This window comes from Hipposideros armiger, unplaced genomic scaffold, assembly GCF_001890085.2.
Source record: "Hipposideros armiger isolate ML-2016 unplaced genomic scaffold, ASM189008v1 scaffold_59, whole genome shotgun sequence".
Classification (NCBI taxonomy): domain Eukaryota; kingdom Metazoa; phylum Chordata; class Mammalia; order Chiroptera; family Hipposideridae; genus Hipposideros; species Hipposideros armiger.
The window spans coordinates 3,897,546-3,920,049 of record NW_017731409.1 but is presented as its reverse complement, the minus strand read 5'-3'; the positions used below and the strand labels follow the sequence as shown (position 1 = coordinate 3,920,049).

The 22,504-nt window shown below is 35.4% G+C and overlaps 1 protein-coding gene across 12 annotated transcripts in view; it reads left to right on the top strand.

Annotated features, from left to right (window-relative positions):
- The window catches only part of FUT8 (fucosyltransferase 8), a 205,621-nt gene that overhangs the window by 98,347 nt on the left and 84,770 nt on the right, over positions 1–22,504 (top strand). For all 12 annotated transcript variants that reach the window (XM_019641361.1, XM_019641363.1, XM_019641369.1 and 9 more), the window contains 2 exons: positions 19,343–19,455; positions 19,572–19,734. In XM_019641361.1, coding sequence (XP_019496906.1) covers positions 19,343–19,455; positions 19,572–19,734 — 276 coding nt within the window. The remainder of the gene's footprint in view (positions 1–19,342; positions 19,456–19,571; positions 19,735–22,504) is intronic.

The window sequence follows — 22,504 nt, the reverse complement described above, 5'->3', positions numbered from 1 at the left end:
GCTGCTCAGCTCAGGCTGGACTCGAACTGCTGTTGCTCAGAGCTCAAACTCTTGAGCGAGCTCTTAACCAACTGAGCCACTCGGCCGGCCCTTCCATTTACTTTCATATGTAGAATGTTATTAAGTTTTTTCTAGACCAGACATCCTGTTTATCTCAACAGCTTAATTCATAACAAGAAGCTGTCATAATATTCTTTGTAATCTTTATAAAATTTTAGGGCTCTACAATGAAGATATTTCACAGTATTCTGTGCCATTGCACAATATAGAACTAAATCAGAATGTTAAGTGAGCCCCAACTATTTTAGAGCAGTTAGTCTTCAATATGAGTCTTTGTGGTACTACTGTTATTTTCATAGTACAGATAAGGAACCGAGCTTAGAAAGCTTAAATTACTTATTTAGTAGGACCCTGATCAAGGTCTGCCTTCCTCAAAAACCTGTAATTTTCACCTCTGTATTGCTGTCCTAGATAACACAGCTAACCAGCAGTTAAAAAGGCACTGATTCGAGTGATCTTTACAGTGACAGTGATGAATTCATCTGATTTATCCACACTTATTAGAATGTGTATATGTATGTGTATATGTGTATCCTAGAGTTGCTTAGCTTGGGATAAAGGGCATGATAGTATAACAAAAGTTTTCTTTGGACACCTAGAAACTCTTTACACTTGTCTTAAAATTGGGGACGATAATCCCAAGGATCACCGACCAACATGGACAACTAAATCAGGGTAACACTGAGCCAGATATTTACAACTCAGTGAATTTGTTCTTAATATGTTTTAATTTAATCTGTTAACTAACAGAAAGTAAAAGCCTGGATTCTAATTCTGGCTACACCACTTAAATAGTTTTGGAACATTGAACAAAATTGCTTAATTTTTATGAACCTTCATTTCCTTATCTATAAGGATACCTTTTTTATTCATGATTAAGTTGCTGTAAATGAAATAATTATCTTAAACGCTAAAATAGTGCTTTGAAGTTAATGTGAGTACATATGTGATAATAGCTGTTATTACTTTATTTTTGTTATTTTCATTATTAATGATGGAGCAAACAAGAGTAGGGAAAAAATTAAAAAACAAAACAAAACTTGCTTTGCAAACTTGAACCCTTTGGAAACCAGCAGTTTGGTGATAAGCATTCCAATGGACTAATGAGCCCTACCCTTACATTAGAAACGTTTTAGTCATAGCAGCCCATCAGTTTGTTTAATTTAAGAGAATTCTATGAATGTATGTATGTTTCTACATTTAGGGTGTGTGTGTGTGTGTGTGTGTGTGTGTGCTTCTATATATTGGGTTTTTTGGAGAAAAGAGTATATGTCTGCATCTATTGGGTTGTCGGAAAAGTCATGACGTTTTTTTTCTATGTATTTCACTTCAAAAATGCGTCATGACTTTTCTGACAACGCAGTATTTAAATCCAGACTTGAAAATGCAATTTTGAATGTTTTTGTTTGGTAGAGGTCTTATCCTTATTTCTCTAACTAAACTTACTTAGTTTATTTTCATCATAGAATTATGGAGGAAAATAATGTTATGTTTTCATAATAGTACACTTATTTATTCCAAAGACTGAAATATTGTTTGAAGATATATTTTATTCAGAAGTTAATATAAAATAACAAATACTTAATGGTTTTAAAAATAATTTTTATAAGTCTTTGAACATAAAACTTAATTTTTGCCTGAGCCCAGTTTCCCACCTTATAAATGAGAAACAAGCAAAAACAGTCAGTTATCAAGCACTATTAAAACAGAAAAAAACTATGTTTTTGGATTATTTTGTCCATGCTAGTATCACGCATGTAAGTAAATAAGATAATCACTTTTCTGAAAAGAAATTAGAGGAGGAGAGAAAAGAAAACCTAAACTCAGTGAGAATTACTTTTGTTTTCCTCCTCCTTTCCTGCACAGTTTTCTTTTTTTAAATTAGTTTCAGGTGTACAAAACAATGTAATAGTTATTCATTTCACCCCTCACTCCTGCACACTTTTAACAGTGCTTCAACTCTGCTTTACCTTAAAGCATTTTTAAAAATTGAAGGTATACCTGAAAGGAGACAAAAGTACCCTTTAAGAAATTTATTTTCCAGAAAATTATTTTATTTATTTTGAAATATTCTTAGTTTGCTATGAGTAGTTTTTGAAATGCTGTACAATGTTACTCATGCTAGGACATGATTGGCACAGGGTTATAAGCAAGCTACTCAAGTTTGGGCCTATGTCATATAACAGCCGCACTACCATGTTGTGGGAAGCCTATGCTTAGAAGAATTCGAGGATGTGTTTCTGGCCCAGATACGAGAGATATTCTGGTTTGCAATGTTTCCATGTCTCTTTTCCACATTTTGTCCTAAGGGTTCTCTTTCACTTAGTAAACTAGTAATTGAAGTATTATTTTATTCTACCTTTGAACCTTGCATCTAAAAGATTTGCATTGTGAATTGGCAGACAACCAAGGTCTTTTCATTTCTTAATAAAGCTATTCACTGCTTTCTTAATTTGTAAGAAGAGATTTCTAACAATAGTTTATTTGATCAGGTCTACTTGTTACGTAAGCTCTGACAAAAATTCAGTAATGTGCTGTAAAACCAGTGCCTAGAAGATATTCTTACCTAAGATTCTTGCCCTTTTCAGTACATGAAGACAATTACCTATTATTGTTATTGTGAAGTGTTGTTGGAATGTAGAAATTTCCACACAAACCAATAGATGTTAAAAGTAGAATAACTTGATATCCAGGCCACTACTGGATACTTATTTTAACCAAGAAAACCTACAGTAATATGTCTACATTTCCCACAACAATCTGTATCTTACGCATTTTCTTCCTTTAAAGCTATTCATTTCTTCATAAGAAGCATGAGTTTGTAAAAAGTGTGTCAATTGAATTTTTGAATAAGTAATTGGATTTTCCATTTACTCATATTTCAGATTTACAGATGCTTTATTTTTACTTCTCACTGACCTTTAGCTGGCTGCATAACAGAGCTTTGTTATTTTTTCCTACCTTTACCACCTCATTCTTCTTTTTCCCCTTGGCTCTAATAAATACTCATAATCAATGATTTGTTTGTTTGTTTGTTCATTTATTCAAAAATATTTATGAAACAGATACTATATATCAGAGAACTTGTCAGGTGGTAGATAAAGAATACTGCCCTGACAGATTTGAATGTAGTAGAGAGAAGAGACAAACAAGCACGTATATTAAATAAGTGGTTGTAAACCAAACTAAACCACCATCAGTAGAGGATGGGTTAAATTGATTATAATGTATCCATGAAATGAATATTTTGTAACTATATATATGCATATATCTAAATAATACTTAACTATGTATAGAATATATATAAGCTTTACATACACACACACAAAACTACATATAAAACATTTCTAGAAAAAATGCATAAGATAGTCAACAGAAAGAAAAAAATAAACCTCTATTTATATGTTGTATCTTCACTGTAAATTTAAATAAGATTTAAAGAAACTAGCAGTACATTGAACAAGCAAATAAATAAGCAATTACACTCTAGTAATAAACAAATCTGGAGGTAAAAACCTTGAATTATTACAACAATCACTCATTACTCTGGTGTAAGTTTTGTCTAAAATGACTTAACAGGGGTGCTGTTGTCATATTTGAAGTGAGCAAGGACAACTCTCAGTCTAAATTGTTCTATTTTGGGCTGCTGAATGATGAAAGAATAGTCTAGTTTACACTTTCACTTGTCAAAATAAACATGGTCACAGATTTCCTTGGAGTATTGAGCCTGAAACCTATTCAATGTTGATATCACAATATCTTAGAGCTGAATTTGGATATGGATTATTCCATGTGATTATTCTGTTAAAACCGACATAGTTGCCTGACCCTTCTACTCTTTTTGGGTTCCATTTTGAATTTTTGCACATTTGGTAAAAAAAAATAAGTACAGCCACAAGAAGACGTTCATTTGAGTAAAATTGTATTTTCTCTCAATAGATAGAAGGCTGGCTCTTCCATCTAATTTGACAGACTCTTGGCAAAGTTTGACATGCAAATAAATGTAATTATATTTTGTGCATTTGCTAGGAATATTTTAGTCCCATGAGTGGCCACTTAAAATTCCAACTGAAAGAAAAAAAGAGCATCTGTGAGTAATTGAGTAGAATTCCAATTTTTATCCAGTTCATATTTATAAATGGTCCAAATTTATGTTAGTCTCAGTAGTTTATTGACAGAATGCCACTATTATAGATCCTTTTTACAGATTCTTTTTTTTTAATAAAAATATTCTTTTAAAAAATTGTGTTAAATGATTTTATCATAGCATCTCTAGTCCTATATAGCAATGACTAAAAGGTTAGGTGAATGATGAACAACTATGTTGGTTAATCTCTTTTAATTAAAAGACATTCATTCCACTTGATATTTTTGTAGCAATATGTAGTATTATGTGATACTGGAAGTTGGCAGTTAAATAGCATTAATGATGAGCATCTACCTGATTTCCATCTAGTTTTATTAAGGGATGTCTCTGCAATTAAAGAGTATTTCTAATACATATATGAAGCTCAGAAAATAATATAATCCCATGTCCTTATCACTTATTGAAAGAATGTTGACATTTTGCTATATTTGCTTCGGATTGCTGGGAAAAAATCAGATATTACTCCTTTCCTTAATCACATTTTCCTTCCTCGCTTCCTCAAGGTAATCACTATTCTGAGTGTTATATAATACCTTCTGTCCACACTTTGATTCTTTATTATATATGTATGTTTTATATGTTTTTAAAATTTATATGAATGTAGCATACTATTATATGTATTCTTCTGTGACTTTTCCTGCTTCTTCTTGAATCTATCTTGGTAATTTAATTTCTTATAGAAATTATTTTTTCCGTGTTTTTAAATTAAGTGCCTGAAAATGTTTATATTGGGTTGTCGGAAAAGTCATGACGTATTTTGTCTATGGTTTTCAAAGGTCATTTATTTATTTAAAGAAGAAAGATCAATCAATGCTTTATTGCCCATTTTGTTCGATAACCTTTGCCATCTTTCAGTGAGCTTCATAATTCCTTGTTCATAGAAGGACCTGTCCTTATTTGGGAAAAACTAAACAAGGTGCTGATTTACAGCCTCATCTGAATTGAATGTTATACCACGCAAGGAGTTTTGAAGAGACTGAAACAAGTGAGAGTCTGATGGCGCAAGGTCAGGCAAATATGGTGGGTGTGGCAACACATCCCATCCAAGCTCCAATAACTTTTGATGGGTGATCAAACTTGTGTTGTGTGGTCTCACGTTGTCGCGATGGAACACAACTCCTTTACAATTAACAAGCTCTGGACATTTCTGGATGACGGATTCGTTCAAACTGCCCAATTGCCAACAGTACACATTCGAATTGATTGTTTGGCTTCTTGGTAGGAGCTCTAAAAACATGACACCTTTAAAATCCCACCGCACTGAGAGCATAACCTTCCTCTGATGAATGTCTGCTTTCGATGTCATTTGAGGTGAATCATCACGTCAGGACCAAGACTGGTTGCACACCACATTGTTGTAAACAGTCCAATTCTCATCACTAGTTATCAGTCGCTTCAAAAAAGGATCGTTTTCCTCATGTTTAATGAGCATATGGCAGGTGCGTCAAATTAACTTCTTTGAGTTAATGTGGAACCCAGCTATCGAGCTTGCTTACGTATCCCAGCTTCTTCAGGTGGTCATGAACACTTGAATGATGGATGTTCAATGTTCTGCAGTCTCTTGTGCCATGTAACGTGGGTTTGACTCGATCAATGCCTTTATTTTGTTGTCATCAACCTTGGTGGGCCTCCCTGACCGAGGAGCGTCGTTGAGATCAAAATCACCAGCACGGAATTTAGTGAACCATTGTTGTCACTGACATTCTTGTAGGGCATTGTCACTGTAAACTTTATGCAACTTTTCACAAGCTTGACATGCGTTCTTCACTTTATGGAAGTAAAATGGTAAAATATGGTGAAAGTGCACAGTTTGGTCTTCCATCTTCAACTTGTTGTAAAATCTCCAAAACTCAACCAAATCCCTCAATTTTTTTTTTAGAATGAAGCTAGAACTGTCAGCTGTCAAATGACATAGCAATAACATAGATGCGAATGATTCTAAGTGCTTCCAAAAATGAACTAGTGCCATGTGTTGCAAACATGCGTCATGACTTTTCTGACAACCCAATAGTATTTTGTGATGAGCTTTAAATTTTTTTACTGTGTTTATGATTCCCTTTTCACTCTTTATATTGTTTATTTGTGCCTAGATTCTTTTTCTTAATGAAGATCTTTATCGTTTCAATATTTATGCCATAATTGTTGAAAGTGTTTAAGAAAGGCAACCTCTTTAAATGAATAATTAAATATATTTCTGATGAGAAAAATTCAATTTTTCTGAAAGAGCTGTATAATTATTCTACTTAGGCTATAAATTCACTGTTTTTTTCATATTCTGACTGCAAAGCAGGAATTTATTGGTTTTCATCTATTTGGACAGACCCACTGAATTCCCTGAAGAGTGGTGCTTATGTTTTGGCATTAGAAGGACAACTTCATGTTTGAATAAAGATTTTCTTCAAATCTTTTTCAGGGGAGTTTTATATTTTTAAAGTATCCATCAAATTTCAGAAAAACATTAACACATAGGCATTTTTAAGAGACTTGTTCAATACAGAATGGGAATCACCTGCAGGAAAGGATTTTTTCAAGTCCTTATTCTCAGTCTGTTGAGATGATCATATGCATTTTGTAAAATTTTGTTAATAGGGTAAATTACACTGATTTATTTTTGAATGTTCAGCCAAGCTTGCATTTCTAGGATAAACTCCTTATGTTATGATTCATTATCCTTTTTACACATGGTTGAGTTTAATTTGCTAAAAAATTTTTTTTAGAATTTTTATATGTGTACTCATTGGGGATATTAGTCTGTAATTTTCTTATAATATCTTTCTCGGGTTTTGCTATCAGGATAATACTGGCTTCATAGAATGTGTTGGGAAGTATTACCTTCTCTTCTGTGTTCTAGAAGAGTTTGTGAGATTTAGTATTATTTCTGTCTTAAATGTTTGGTAGGATTCACAAGTAAAACCATCTGGGATTAGAGTGTTTTTTTTTCGGACATTAAATTTAATTTCATCAGTAGATATAAAGCAATATAGTTATCTGTTTCATTTTGGTTGGTTGTCTCTTTCAAGCAATCTGCCCATTTTATCTAAGATGTCAAATTTATTGGCAAAAAGTTCTTCATACTTATTATGTCTTAATATCTGTAGAATGTGTAGTGTTGTCATCTCTTTCCTATATTGGTAATTTGTATCTTCTTCCTGTTTCCTGATCAGTTTGACTACAGTGGAGGTTGGCAAACTATGGCCTGTGGGTCACCTTTTACCTGCCACCTTTTTTTTCTTCTTACGGGCCACAAGCCAAGAATGATTTTACGTTTTTAAATGGTTACATTTTAAGTTGGTTACATTACATATGTACCTATATAATGGCCTTGATTTTGCTCTTAGACTTCAAAACCTGAAACGTTTACTATTTGGCCTTAGGGAAAGTTTCTCAACCACTGCGCTACAGATTTATCAATTTTATTTTTTCTAAAGAACCAGTTTCTGGTTTCATTGATTTTTCTTTATTGTTTTTCTTATTTCCATTTCACTGATTTTCTTTCTGATCTTTATTATTTCTCTTCTACCTAATTTGGGTTTCTTTTGCTCTTTTTACCTAGTTTCTTAAGGTGGAAGCTACAGTATATAACCTGCAATAAATTCCATCGATGATATTTTTTATTTCTGGCATTGTAATTTTCATCTCTGAAAGTGCAACTTGGGTCTTTAGTATATCCTCAATATCTTTTTTATGTCTTCCTTGTCTCTATTTACTTTGAACAAATAACTGATCCTTATCTGCTAATTCTAATTTGATTGATTGGCTTTTTCCCTTTATTATGGATTATATTTTCCTGTTTCTTTGCATGCCTGATAATTTTTTACTGGAGTCCAGACATCATGACCTTTACCTTGTTGGTTACAGGTACATTTGTATTCTTGCAAGTATTCTTTTTTTGTTGTTGTTGTTTTTTTGTTTCATTTTGTTTGTTTTTTTGCAAGTATTCTTAAGCTTTGTTCTGGGATGTAGTTAAGTTACTTGATAATAGTTTGATCTTTTTAGGTCTTTCTTTTAAGAATTGTTAGGCAGGACACAAGTAATATTTAGTCTACGGCTAATTTCCCCACTACTGAGGCCAAATCCTCTGAGCATTGTATCCAATGCCCATAAACTATGAGGTTTTCCTGTGTAGCTGGTAGGGTCAGGAAATGTTCCCAACCCTGTATAACTGTCAGGCACTGCTCCAACTGATCCTTTTAGAGTTCTTTTCCTCGCCTTGAGCAGTTTCCTTACATACATGTGCTGATTCTAAAGTGGTACCTCTGCATTTCTCTGTTCAGCTCTCTCTTCTATGGTACTTTATCATCGAAACATCAGCTGTCTTGGTCTTTTTAGACTTTTTTTTTTTAGTTTCAGGTGTACAAAACAATGTAATAGTTAGACATTTACACCCCTCACAAAGTGATAACCCCCCCTTCCAATCTGTTATCCCTCTGACTTTTTATATAGTTGTTACAATTCCGAAGATGAAGCTGAATAATACTGAATGTCTTTTTAGACTCTTAGCTATCGCTTCAATTCAGGAAATTTACTGGGCTCTACCTGAATTATGCTTCTTTGAATTATGGAAACTCTCTCCAGGCAGTAAACTGATGCAGTAGTAGGGCTCATTCAAACAACCTCGTTTTGTTATAATATTGATGAGATGCCGTAAGAATTTAACTCTTGTTTATTTACATCAATTAGTCTCTGGTAAAATTGGTTTCATTATACATTGTTTCACTTAAAGTTGCAGAATCTATTGATGATATTAAGTGAGGACTTACAGTATACAATACAGTATTATTAACTATAGTCAATATGCTGTACATTACATTCCTCAGAGAATAGTCATCTTTTATTTTTTAATTAATTTATTTTTTTAGCTGAGCCATCCTGCCACCTGTTGGCAGCTCACCGGCAGCTCAGTTCGGGCCGGACTCGAACCGCTGTTGCTCAGAGCTCAAACTCTTGAGCGAGCTCTTAACCAACTGAGCCACTCGGCCAGCCCGAGAATATTCATCTTATAACTGGAAGTTTGTATCAACATCTTCCCATTTCCAGCTCCTGGAAACTACCAGTTTACTCTCTGTTTCTATGAGTTTGGCTTTTTCAGATTTCACATGTAAGTGAGATTATATAGTATTTGTATTTCTCTGTCTCATTTTACTTCCTTAGCATCATACCCTCAGGGTTCATCTGTATTTTCACAAATGGCAGAATTTCCATCTTTCGCATGGCTGAATAATAATTCATTGTGTGTGTGTGTGTGTGTGTGTGTGTGTGTGTGTTTATTCTTTATCCATTCACTTATTGACAGATGCTTAGGTTGTTTCCATATCTTGGGTATTGTGAATAATACTGCAGTGAACATGGGGGTACAGATATCTCTTCAAGATACTGATTTTATTGCTTTTGCATATACGTGTGTATGCAGAAGTGAGATTGCTGGATCACATGGTAGTTCTATTTTTAATTTTTTTGAGAAACCTCCATACTGTTTTCCTTAGTGGCTCTATCAATTTACATTTCTACCCACAGTGCACCAAGGTTCTCCCTTTCTTCCTCACTAGCACTTGTTATCTCTTGTCTATTTGATGATAACCATGCTAATAGGTGTGAGGTGTTATCTCATTGTGGTTTTGATTTGTATTTCCCTGATCATTAGTGATACTGATCATCTTTGCATACACCTGTTGACCATTTGTATGTATTTTTTTGGAGAAATGTATATCCAGGTCTGTTGCTAATTTCTAATCAGATTTTTTTTTTTTTGCTATTGGGTTGCATGAATTCTTTATATATTTTTCCATATTAGCCCCTTATCAGATACATGATTTGTAAATTTTTTCCCCATTCTATAGATTGCCTTTTCATTTCATTGGTTGTTTTGTTAGCTTTGCAGAAGCTTTTCAGTTTGATGTAGTCCCACTTGTTGAATTTTGCTTTTGTTGCTTGTGCCTTAGGTGTCCTATACAAAACAAAACAAAACAAAACAAAACATTGCCAAGACCAGCGTCAAGGAACTTTTTGCCTAGTTTTTTTCTTCTAGTATTTTAATGGTTTCAGGTGTTATGTGTAAGGCTTTAAAACATTTTGAGTTAATTTTTTGTGAGTGGTGTAAGATTGGGGTCAAATTTCATTCTTTTGCACATGGTTATCCAGTTTTCCCAGCATCATTTATTGAAGAGACTGTTCTTTCCCCATTGAGTATTCTTGGCTCCCTTGTGAAATATTAGTTGACCATATTAGTGAGGGTTTATTTCTGGGTTCTTGATTCTCTTCTGCTCGTTTATATGTCTGTTTTTATGCTCATGCTATACTATTTTGGTTACTATAGGTTTGTAATATAGCTTGAAATTAAGAAGTTTGATGCCTCTAAAGTTGTTCTTTCTCAATATTGTTTTGTCTATTCCATACAAATTTTAGGATTGTTACTTTCTATTTTTGTGAAAAACGCCATTGGGATTTTGATAGGGATTACATTGAGTCAATAGATGGCTTGTTTAGTATGGACATATTACAACGTTAATCATTCTGATCTAAGAAAGTGGGATATCGGATATCTTTCCATTTCTTTGTGTCTTCTTCAGTTTCTTTCATCAGAGTCTTATAGTTTTCAGTGTATGGATCTTTCACCTCCTTGTTTAAATTTATTCTTAGGTATTTTATTTTTTTTGATGCAATTGGAAATGGCATTGTTTTCTTAATTTATTAATTTCTTTCTGATAGTTAATTGTTAGTGTATAGAAATGCAACTGTTTTTTTGTAGGTTGAACCATTCTTGCATCCCAGGGATGAATCACACTTGATCATGGTATATGATCCTTTTAATGAGCTGCTTAATTTGGTTTGCTATTATTTTGAGAATTTTTTTTATCAATATTTATCAGGAATAGTGGCTGGTAGTTTTATTTTTTTAAAATGTCCTCCTAAAATCAGTTTGAGAATTTCCCCATTTCTTTATTTTTTGGAAAAGTTTGAGAAAGAATGGCATTAATATTTCTTTAAATGTTTTATAGAATTTACCTGTGAAGCCATCCGGTCCTGGACTTTTCTTTGTTGGGAGGTTTTTGATTACTGGCTCAATCTCTTACTCATGATTAGTCTATTCAAATTGTCTACTTCTTCATAATTCAGTCTTATGTTTCTAGGAATTTATCAGTTTGCTCACATGTTTATGGTGATGCTGATATAGACAGACTTACTGGGCTGCTAATCATATAAAAGTATAGCACATACAATTATCTACAGTATATAATAGTTAATGATAATGACTATGTTATTAGTTTATGTATTTACTAGACTACATTTTTATTGTTAATTTAGAATGTATTCTTTCCACTTATAAAAAGAAGTTTTCTGTAAAACAGTATGCTGTGTTATGTTAGGAGCCAGCCTCATGCATTTCCTGTTACTACATCTCTTGCTTGCATTATTTTCTCTTGTGCTTGATTTAATCTCATGTTGTTTTTGTATAGCAACATGATGTACAGGCTTGTAGGATAGAAGCAATAGGTTATACTATATAGTCTAGGTGGCTAGTAGGCTATACTATCCAGGTTTGTGTAAGTGCACTCTATGTTGTTCCCATGATGATGAAATCGCCAGACGACACATTTCTCAGAACATGTCCTCCTCATTAAGTGGTGCATGACTGTATATGTCTATGAGATCCATTTAGTCCTAAAGTATAGTTCAAGTCCAACATTTTTTTAATGATTTTCTGTTTGGATGATCAATCCGTTGTTGAAAGTGGGATCCCGCAGTAGTGGTTAAGTCCACTACTATTATTGTATTGTTTTCTATTTCTCCCTTCAGATCTGGTAGTATTTGCTTAACAGAGGGTGCCAAAAAAATGTATATACATTTTTAGAAAGGAAAAAACTGTATTAGCATTGTAATACTCAATATATACCAATAACAAAAGATGAATAGAAGTCACGTTTGACTTCTACAATTACAGGAGGTGCTCAAAGTGGTTACCATCAGCGTCCAGACACTTCTGATTACAATGAACTGCTTGAGCAATGTTGACCAAAGTGTCTACTTGTATACATTTTGTTGACACCCCTATTATTTACAATTGTTATATGCTCTTGAAAGATTGACCCTTTTATAATTTTATAATGAATTTCTTTGTTTTTTGTTACAATTTTTGACATAAAGACTATTTTATCTGATATAAGTAGAACTCCTTATGCTCTCTTTTGGTTACCATTTTCATGGACTATTTTTTTCCATCCCTTCTTTGTGACCCTATGTATGTCCTTAAAGCCGAAGTAAGTCTCTTATTGTAAGCAGCATATATTTGGATCTTATGTTTTTATCCATTGAGCCACTCTGCCTTTTGATTAGAGAATTTAATTCATTTATATTGAAAGTACTTATTGATAGGTAAGGACTTATTAATGCCTTAGTATTACTTGTTTTCTGGCTGTTTTGTACTTTCTTTTTTTCTTTTTTTGCTCTCTTGCTGTCTACTTTTGTGATTGATGATTTTCCTTGTTGGTATACTTTGATTCTCTTCTCTTTATCTTTTGTGCATCTGCAGTTGGTTTTTGTTTTGTGGTTACCATGAGGGTTACATAAATCATCTTATTGTATAATAGTCTATTTTAAGCTGATCATAACTTTGATCATATAAAAAAACTCTACCCTTTTTCTCCCCCACCCCATTTTAAGTTTTTGATGTCAGAATTTACATCTTTTTATATTATGTAGGTATTAACAAATAATTGTAGTTATAGTTATTTTTAATGTTTCTGTCTTTTAACCTTTATGCCAGAATGAAATGATTGAAACACCACCATATTACAGTATTGGAGTATTCTGAATTTGACTACATACTTTCCTTTACCACTGTGTTTTATATTTTCATGTTATTAATTAGCATCCTTTCATTTCAGCTTGAAGAACTCCTTTCAGCATTTCTTACAAGGTTGATCTAGTGGTAATGAACTCCCTCAGCTTTTGTTTCTCTGAGAAAGTCTTTATCTCTCCTTCATTTTTGAAGAACAACTTTACAAGATAAAGTATTCTTGGTTGTTAGTATATTTCTTTTCAGCACTTTGACTATATCATCCCCCTCCCTTCTGATCTGCAATGTTTCTGCTGAGAAAGCCACTGATAGCCTTATTGGGGATTCTCTTGTATGTGAAGAATTTTTTTCTCTTGTTGCTTTTAAAATTCTCTCTGTCTCTGATTTTAGAGAGTTATATTATAATGTGTTTTGGAGTAGAAGATCTTTTCCCCCAGATTTGGGAAATTATTTCTTTAAGAAAGCTTTATGCCCCTTACTTCTCTTTTCAGAATTCCAAAAATCATAGATTGATTTATATCTCTTACAGGATCCTATGACTCACATAGGCTTTCTTCACTGTTTTTAACTCTTTTTTTCTTTTTGCTCCTTTGACAGGATAATTTCAAATGACCTGTCTTTGAATTTACTAGTTCTTTCTTCTGCTTGGTCCAGTCTGACGTTGAGGCTCTCTATTGGATTATTTATCATATTTTTCAGCTCATGGACTCTTGGGTTCCCACCCTCCCCAATGGTTTCTATTTCTTTGTTGAGCTTCTCATTTTGTACATGCATTGTTTTTCTAATTTTGCTTAGTTGTCTATCTGTGTTTTCTTGTAGTTCACTGAATTCCTTGAAGAAGATTATTCTGAACTGTTAGACAGTTAATAGATCTTCATTTCTTTAGGGTTAGTTATTGGAACTTTATTAGTCTCCTTTGGTGGTGTTCTATGTTTACGTAATTTTTTGTGATTCTTGTATCCTTGTGTTGGTATCTGCTAATTGAGGAACCAGTCTCTTTTCCAGCCTTTACAGATTTGCTTTGGTGGGGAAAGACCTTCACCAGTTAGCTCAGCTTGGGATTCTAGATGGGCAGGTGGTAGCAGCCTTGGACAAGCAGGCTTTCTCTCATGATCTCTAATTGGATGGGGCCATTGTCTGTGCTCTGAGCTGATGGGAGGGTGTCACTGTTCTGCAGTCTGGTGGGCCTGGTGGCTGGGCTCTACATTTAAGCAGAACCACTGGCTGGGATCTGCATTCAGGCATGGTTATTTGCTGGGCTCTGCAATCACCTCTGCTTGGGCAGGGTTATAGCTGTGTTCCCTGGAAGGGAGGTCAGTGCTGCTGGTTACACTCTGCAGTTGGGCAGGGCCATATGCTGGGCTCTGCAATTACCTCTGGTCAGGTGGAGCCCCAAACTATGTCTCCTGGCTTGATGGGGTTGTTGACTGGATTCTACATCCAGTCAAGGCTATACTATGATCAGATCGGGTCTCAGGCTGTGCCCCTTTGATCACATGGGACTGCAGACTGTGCCTCAAGTTTGGGCAGAGTTGCAGGCTGTGCTCTGCAATGGGGCAAGCTTCTGGCTATGCTCTGCTGTTTGACAGTGTCTCTTACTGGACTTCCTAGTCAGACAGGGTTGCCAGCTGTGCCCCCATGGTTGAGTGGGCCTGGAGGTTGTGCTTCACAGTTGGGCTGGGTTGCTTTCTGGGCTCACTGGTCAGGTGGAGCCATAGGCTATGCATTAAGATTAGGTGGGGTGGGGCCGGCCGAGTGGCGCGATGGTTAAGAACTCGCTTGGGACGCCAGAGGGCCCCGGTTCGGATCCCACATATGAGGGCCAGTGACACTGCCCTCCACAGCTAAGATGCTGAACAACAGCTCAACCTGGAGCTGGGCTGCCGTGAGTCGCCGGCGACGGCATGGGCTGCAGTCCCTGTGGCAGTGGATTGCCATGGGCTACCGTGTGTGGCCAGCAGCCAGCGTGAGCGGCCAGCAGCCGCAGTGAGCGGCCGTCCAGAAGCCGGCGACTGATCTGCCTCGCCCGGGAAGAGCGCATTGATGGTGCCAACTTGGGCCAGTGAAGCAACATCCTCCACAACTAGATTGAAGAACAAAACGACAGCAACTTGTCTGTTCCCCTTTCCCCAATTCCCCAGCACTGTTCCCATCCCCCCAATTCCCCAATAAAAAAATCTTAAAAAAAAAAAAAAAAAGATTAGGTGGGGTGGCTGGGTGGATTCTGTGCCTGCGTGAGTACAAATTATGCTCGGCAATTGGATGAGTCTGTAAGCTGTGCTGTGCTGCTGGACACGGCTGTAGACTGGGGCTTGAGGCTACCCGGGGTCACTGTTTGGGCTCCCTGGTCAGGCGGAGCCAGTGGTCATGCTTTGTAGTTGGACAAGGCTGCTTGGCTCTCTGCTTGAGTGGGGCTATAGCAGGGGTGGCAAATTTTTAAGACGGAAGAGCTGCTAGGGGTCAGCAAACTGCAGCTCCGTGAGCCACAGGCTGTGAAGTAAAATTGAAAATGAAAATAAAACTATCGTAATATCCTTTAAAAATTTATAAAATTTTATAAATTTTTAAAGGATATTATTCACATAATGGTGATTATGTAAAAATATATTTATGACTCTCAAATAATTTTTAAATTGTTGTCAGGGACAGGATTGGCTCTTCCAGGGGTCGGCAAACTTTTGAGACGGAATGTATCCAAAGAGCTACATGTGACTCACAAGCTGCAGTTTGCCGACCCCTGGGCTATAGGATGGGCTTCAGAGCTGTCCAGGGTCTCTGGTTGGGCAGCCTGGTGAGGCGGGGCTAGAGGTTATGCTCAGTAGTTGGGTGGTATTTCTGGCTTGGCTTTACCTGAAAGGGGCTGTAGAAAGGCTCTGTGGTAACCTTGGGTCCCTGGCCAGACTTCCTTGTCAGATGGAACTGGAGGCTAAACTTAGCAGTTAGGTAGGGCTATTGCTTTGCTTTCTTGCTCAGACAGGCCGTAGGATGTGCTGTGCGGCTGCTTGGCATCTTTGGCCAGGCTTCCCTATTGGGAGGGGCTGGAGGCTGTGCTCAGCAGGTAGATGTGGCCAGTGATTTGGTTCCCTACTTGCTAGGCTGTAGGATGTGCGACATGGCTGCCCTGCGTCTCAGGCCAGGCTTCGTCCTCTAGCGGGGCTGGAGGCTATGCTCATCAATTGAGTTGAGTAGGCCCTGCTGCCTTGCTTTTCTGTCTAGGTGGAGCTCTAGAATGAGCGCCTCCACCAAGACTGCCCTCAGGCTGGGTACCGAAATCAGGCAGAACTGTCAACCAAACTCCCTGGCCAGTTGGGACCACTAGCTCAGCTCTGCAAATGATCAGGGCTGCTCGTTAGGATCTCCGCTCAGGCCCCACCACTAGCAGAAACACAGTATTCCAAGATCTGTGCACTTGCTGCTGTGAGCCCCTCACCCCTCCTGTGTCTCTAGCTGACTTTCTCAGTAATCCCCATGAGGCAGTACTAAGTGGGCCTCTCAGGGAGCATCCAGAATGCTGGGGAAGCTTGATATCCACCTTGCACTCTCTTTCCCACGAGAGAAACTGTAGGTCCTGGGACACTCCCTCCCTGCAGCACTGTGCTGACCTGGAGGAGGAACAGTGTGGGCAAAGTGAAACTGCTCTTCTTACCTGTCTAATGTGGTTTTTCTGGGGTTTTGTGGTTCAAGGGCATGCTTGAATCTTACCCCTGTGTCCTGGGAGCTTTATAAAGGTATCATCTATGGATAGTTGCTAGTTGCCCCTCCCCTGAGGGGGACCAAAATTTGGGAACCACCTATTTTGCCATCTTTCTGATGTAAGTCTCCGGATTCTAGTTTTATTAAACGATGGATTCATGTGTTTTGTCTAGATTTTCAGTTGTTTCAAGCATAATGGTAAATCTGATCTCTGTTATTTCATCTTAACCAGAAGATGTCCTATATATCTTTTGTATAGTGAATATGATTTTTAAAAAATTTCAAGTTTCCCAAATATTCAGATGAAAAGGCTGTTCTTACAAATTAGTTCTTTTGACTGGGGTATAGAAAGAATAGTCCTTATAGTGTGCTCTTCTTACATTGGCTTCTCCATTACTTTTCTTTATCTACAGTTTACCCACAGTTGAATTAGATCATTGTATATAATAATGTAATATAAATCACTAATACATTTTTGTTTTATTAGCATTATATTGTATTTAATACTTAATGGAAATCTGCTGAAAAGATCTTATGAATTTTTTCATGCCTATTTTCCCCTAATGTTATTCCATCAATGTATGAAGAAATGAGGTAAAAGAGAACTTAGACATATCTTTCTATTGTCTGAAATTTTGTATCACTAAAGTGTATTCTACAAAAGGACATCCTTGTTCTGTGGCATACTGCTCCCAAAATAAGTTCCAAGAAGTGATAGTTTTTTTCTGTTTTCAAATTATTTCTTAGAAGCCAGCTATCTAATTCAGAAAGAGATTAAGAGCCAAGTTTTAAAAACTATATACCAGGAAATGCCTCATTTATGAATGTATACACATTTGTGTTCATAAATTGGGTAATTGTGCACCCAACAAGTCTATTCATTTTATCATTATTCACTTTGTGGATATAAAAATGAAAGCTTTTTAATTCAAATTCTGTAGCCTGGGACACTCATGATTGGATCATGGTGATTTTTCATGCTTCTGTTCAATGTTAATGCATATAATTTCACGCAAAATCACAGCATACCTTATTTACTCTGGTATAGCTATAACAAGAGCTTTCTTACTAAACATGTATTTGGAAGTGTAACAGGTAATTAATAGTTTGGCTTTATCTGTTGTAAAAAAATGTTAGAAAAAGTATTTTAAAAATCTGTATTAGAGTCTGCATAAAAGGACTAAGTTGACGTTTGAATTGAAGTTCTGCCAAGTATAATTTAAAAATTAGTTTCCCTTAATGATTGTGATGGTTAAAATAGATATTCTAGACGTTTTAGATTATAGCTCATCTCTAAAATGACTGAGCCCAAATACAGTAGTCTTGATAAAGCTTATTGACAGACACTGTGCTGCGTACTATTATATACTTTCTCATTTAAATAAATTTTGGAAGAAAAATTAGCCATTATTTAATCTTTACAATAATCTATGTGTATGTATTATTAGTTTCCTATTGCTGCTGCAATAGGTACCACAAATTTTGGGGCTTAAAACAATAGAAATTTATTCTCTTACATTTGGAAAGGGCAGAAGTCTGAAATGAGTTTCACTGCGCTCAAAGCAATGTGTTAGCAGGGCCACATCCCCTAGGGAAACTCTGGGGGAGAATCTGTTTCCTTGCCTTTCCAGGTTCTAATGACATATTCCTTGTATTTGTTATTCATGACCTCTTTCACCATCTTCAAAGCTAATAGCCACATCACTTTCTCTTTTATAGTAAATTCTCCCTCTGCCTCCTTATAAGAACACCTGTGATTACAATTTTGGCTGACTTGAATATGGAAGACTGTCTCCTCACCTCAAGATCCTTAACTTAATCACACATTGAAAGTTTCAGTTGTCATATAAGGGATCATTTACAGGTTCCAGAATTAGGACGTTATCTTTTATGACCAGTGGAGTACAGGATAATGCCAAAAGTCACATAAAAACAAAACGTGTTAGAAACCAGTACAATATAAACAAGAGATCCTGGAGTTCCTCTGCTGTGTTCCAGTATTTTATGTTGTTGATTGATATTTTTTGTTTCTGTTAGAAACAAACAGATCATTAATCATCAGGTTTTTTTCTGATGTACTTCATCTTCTGCTCTTTGTCTTTCCCTTCTCTGTAAAACCAATGCTTAGTAATCCAAGGTCATGAGTTCAGGAATTGGAACACAGATTTACATAGCCTGATATTATGATTAATTTAGAAATAATTTGTATTTGATATTTTAACAGAGACACATGTTGAGATTCTTGCTTTCTTATTCCCCTTAAGCCTTTTCATCACCCTCCTCTTTGCCTTTGTTATTCTCAGCACTAATAGAGAATTGACCTCTTTGCCACTGATGGTTGTTTTTCTAAGTAATACTCGTATGATGAGAGTTTTTAGGAGACAGTTCTAAGGGTTGCTTAATTCCTGGAAGATCACAGATCTCTGAGCTAGATTAATTTTTTCTCTTTTTGTTCAGTATCATTACAGTGTTTATGCTTTATCCTATACCTTTGGAAAGAAAATTTTACTTGGCACATCTAATATATTTATGTTTCAGTGACTTCTAGAGTTACCAGTAAATATGTTTTAGCATGTAACCTTAGTAAGCTTGTATTTTGTTGCATTATTTATAAGCAAAACGTTTACATTTTCTTCCCCGAATTATAGGATACCAGAAGGCCCCGATCAGGGGCCAGCTTCTGGAAGGGTTCGTGCTTTAGAAGAGCAGCTTGTGAAGGCCAAAGAACAGATTGAAAGTTATAAGAAACAAACTAGAAATGGTAGGTGATTATACAGTGTTTTTCCTCTTCTATATATTGATATTAGCACAAATAATTTAAAATTTCCTTTCATCAAAATGTTGGAAATGCCGGTACTCTCTATTCTTTGACTGCAGGTCTGGGGAAGGATCATGAAATCCTAAGGAGGAGGATTGAAAATGGAGCTAAAGAGCTCTGGTTTTTTCTACAAAGTGAATTGAAGAAATTAAAGAATTTAGAAGGAAATGAACTCCAAAGACATGTAGATGAATTTTTGTCAGATTTGGGACATCATGAAAGGTACTGTTTTTACTTTACATTTCGTTTGGACTTTAGTAAAGATTACAATATAAGAATGGGAAACTGAAACTTTGGTAAATTCCCTGCTAAATGATAAGTGATAAATGATACCTACCATATTTAGGAGCAGGAAAGTACCTGAAGTCTCAAAGGACGATAATTGCCAAATGTAAATAGTTCATCAACTAAAATATATCACTGGAAGATATTATTTAAAATATATTCCTAGAAACCTTTATACCCTAAGTAAACTTTGAAGGTAGTGGTGTCAGCCAACATTATATTGAAATACCTTCCTGTAAATTTTCTTCATATTCAACCCTTATTTGAAGTGGAGTGTGTAGTTTTATATTATAGTACATTACAACTCATACTGATGCTGACAGTTACGTTTCTATTTCAAATATTAAAAACTTTAAAATAGCCTCTTTTTAGGGTTTCTAATGAAAGGTTAACAGGTTTCTGATAAAAGGGAATATTCTATTCATTGCTATTCCACTTAGTTACTAGAAAGAAGAACCTGAAATCTACCTAGTTAAATTTGTTTCTTCTGTTTGCACATTTCTGAAAATATGCAGTTTATATTCCACAGAAAAGAAAATATTTTGTTGTTGATGTATTCACGCAGAACAAAATGTATCTGAGAATCATGCAGTAAAACCTGTCCTGAGGCCTATTATATTTACAAGTCTGTATTCTCAGTAGGATTGTGATGGCAATTATTGTCTCATTAGTGAACAATAAAAGAAAAATGGTTGTATTAACACAACCTACCACTGTAAAGAGGAAAAGAACCACCCCACAACCAAGAGATTTTGAAATATTGCTTTGCTGTTTTAAGTGAAATTACAAATAAAATCTATCAGTTTATTGGAATCATTTTAGCATTAATGAATCTACAGAAATAAGATAGTATAGATTTCAAGGGGCATTGGATTATTAGGCCACACATTTAGCAGTCCCTTTGAAATTTTTAGCCTAGTTTGCAATCAAGCCATAGTTAGTTAGATCTTTAGAGCAAATGCTGACTAATTCTGTCCTTAATGCTTCTCTACCTTAAAACTGATTCTAGGCACCGAGATTCTGGTAATTGGAGCTGTGTGCTTGTGTGCTTTGCTTATCGCAGTTTTAATAGGGAAATCCAAATCTGAAGAGGATTTGAGTTGGGTATAGACTATGTAGTATTTAAAGTAGAATTTTGAATGTTGACTTCTGATGGAATGTTTAATTTTAAAGTTTTAATGATTTAATTTTGAGAATTTAATTTTCATGTCTTTTCTAAATTTAATTATTTAAAGAATTATTTTCTGCATGTATTTTGTTACTATATGTAGAAATGATGTACAAATATACAAATGAAAAAAGGCCCTGAAAAATTGATGTAAATAATGTTAAATTTTTTGTAAGTTGAATTTTGTTTTAAATATGATTCCTGATACTACCTCTTAGGATATGTTAAATAATAATATTTCACAAAAAATAAAAATGGAAAGGTACACAAGGTACATAAGTTAATTTCTTTTGTCTTCTGCAGAAATTATAATGAACTTGGAATTCAACTTCACAGGGTAGTAATTTAACTCTAGGCAGCCATATTAGAATGTAATGGTACATTCTAATCTGTAAAGCACAATCAAACATTAGAGAAATAACCTTTAATGAATATACATACAGAGATGATTTGTATGTATTGTATGTATATAAAATATGCCATCTTACTGATAATTTTCAAGATCTGTAAGTGTAAGAGTTAAAATGGATGTTTATATTTGCCTCTGTTTACACAAAAATCTTTGTTTCATTTTTACACTTGTCCAAATCATAGAGTTTATGTTGTTTCTGAACTGAAAGCCTGTGTTCCCTGAGAAATCAGAGGTTGAGTCTATCAGTTTTCTTGTTCAGATTTTCCTATGAATCACTCTTATCGTTTTTGGGTTCAGAAAGACATCAATTATAGGGAAAAAAACTTGTGGGCTTTTGTTTCTTTTGAAGGGGCTTCTTTCTTCCTTTAGAACTTATCTGATAGAAACACTGATTCTCTTTTATTTCTTTCTAAATCAGTTGTATTATGGCATAATTTATATATGATAAAATGTACATATTTTAGTCTGTAGTTCTACGAGTGTTAACAAATGCTCACAGTTGTATAACCACCACCATAAGCAAGATACAGAACATTGCTACTGCTCCAAGAAATTTCCTCATGCCCCTTTGTAATCAGTACCTCCCCCCTACACACACCAGTCCCTGGCAGTCACCAGATCTGTTTCCTATCCCTATAATTTTGCCTTTTCCAGAATTTTATGTAAATGCAGTCATACACTATGTAGTTTTTTGAATGTGGTTTCTTTCACTTGGCATAATGCATTTGAGATTCACCTATGTTATTCTGAGTATTGGTAGTGCATTGTTTATTATTTCTAAGTATTATTCCATTGTGTGGATGTATCACAGTTTATCCATTCACCAGTTGAAGGATGTTAGGGTTGTTTGCCATTTTTTGGTGATTATGAGTAAATCCACTGAAAACACTAGTATGCACATTATTGTGGAAACATGTTTTCATTTCCTTTGGATTAATATTTAGGAGTGGGGTTGATGGGTCATAAGTAGAGTGTATTCTTCATTTTATAAGCTACTGCTAAACTGTTTTCCAAAGTGATGGTACTGTTTTTGCATTCTCATCAGCAATGTGTAAGAGTTCCAGTTGCTCTGTATCCTTGTCTACACTTGGTATTGTCGATTTTTACATCCCCCCCTTCTCCCCTCC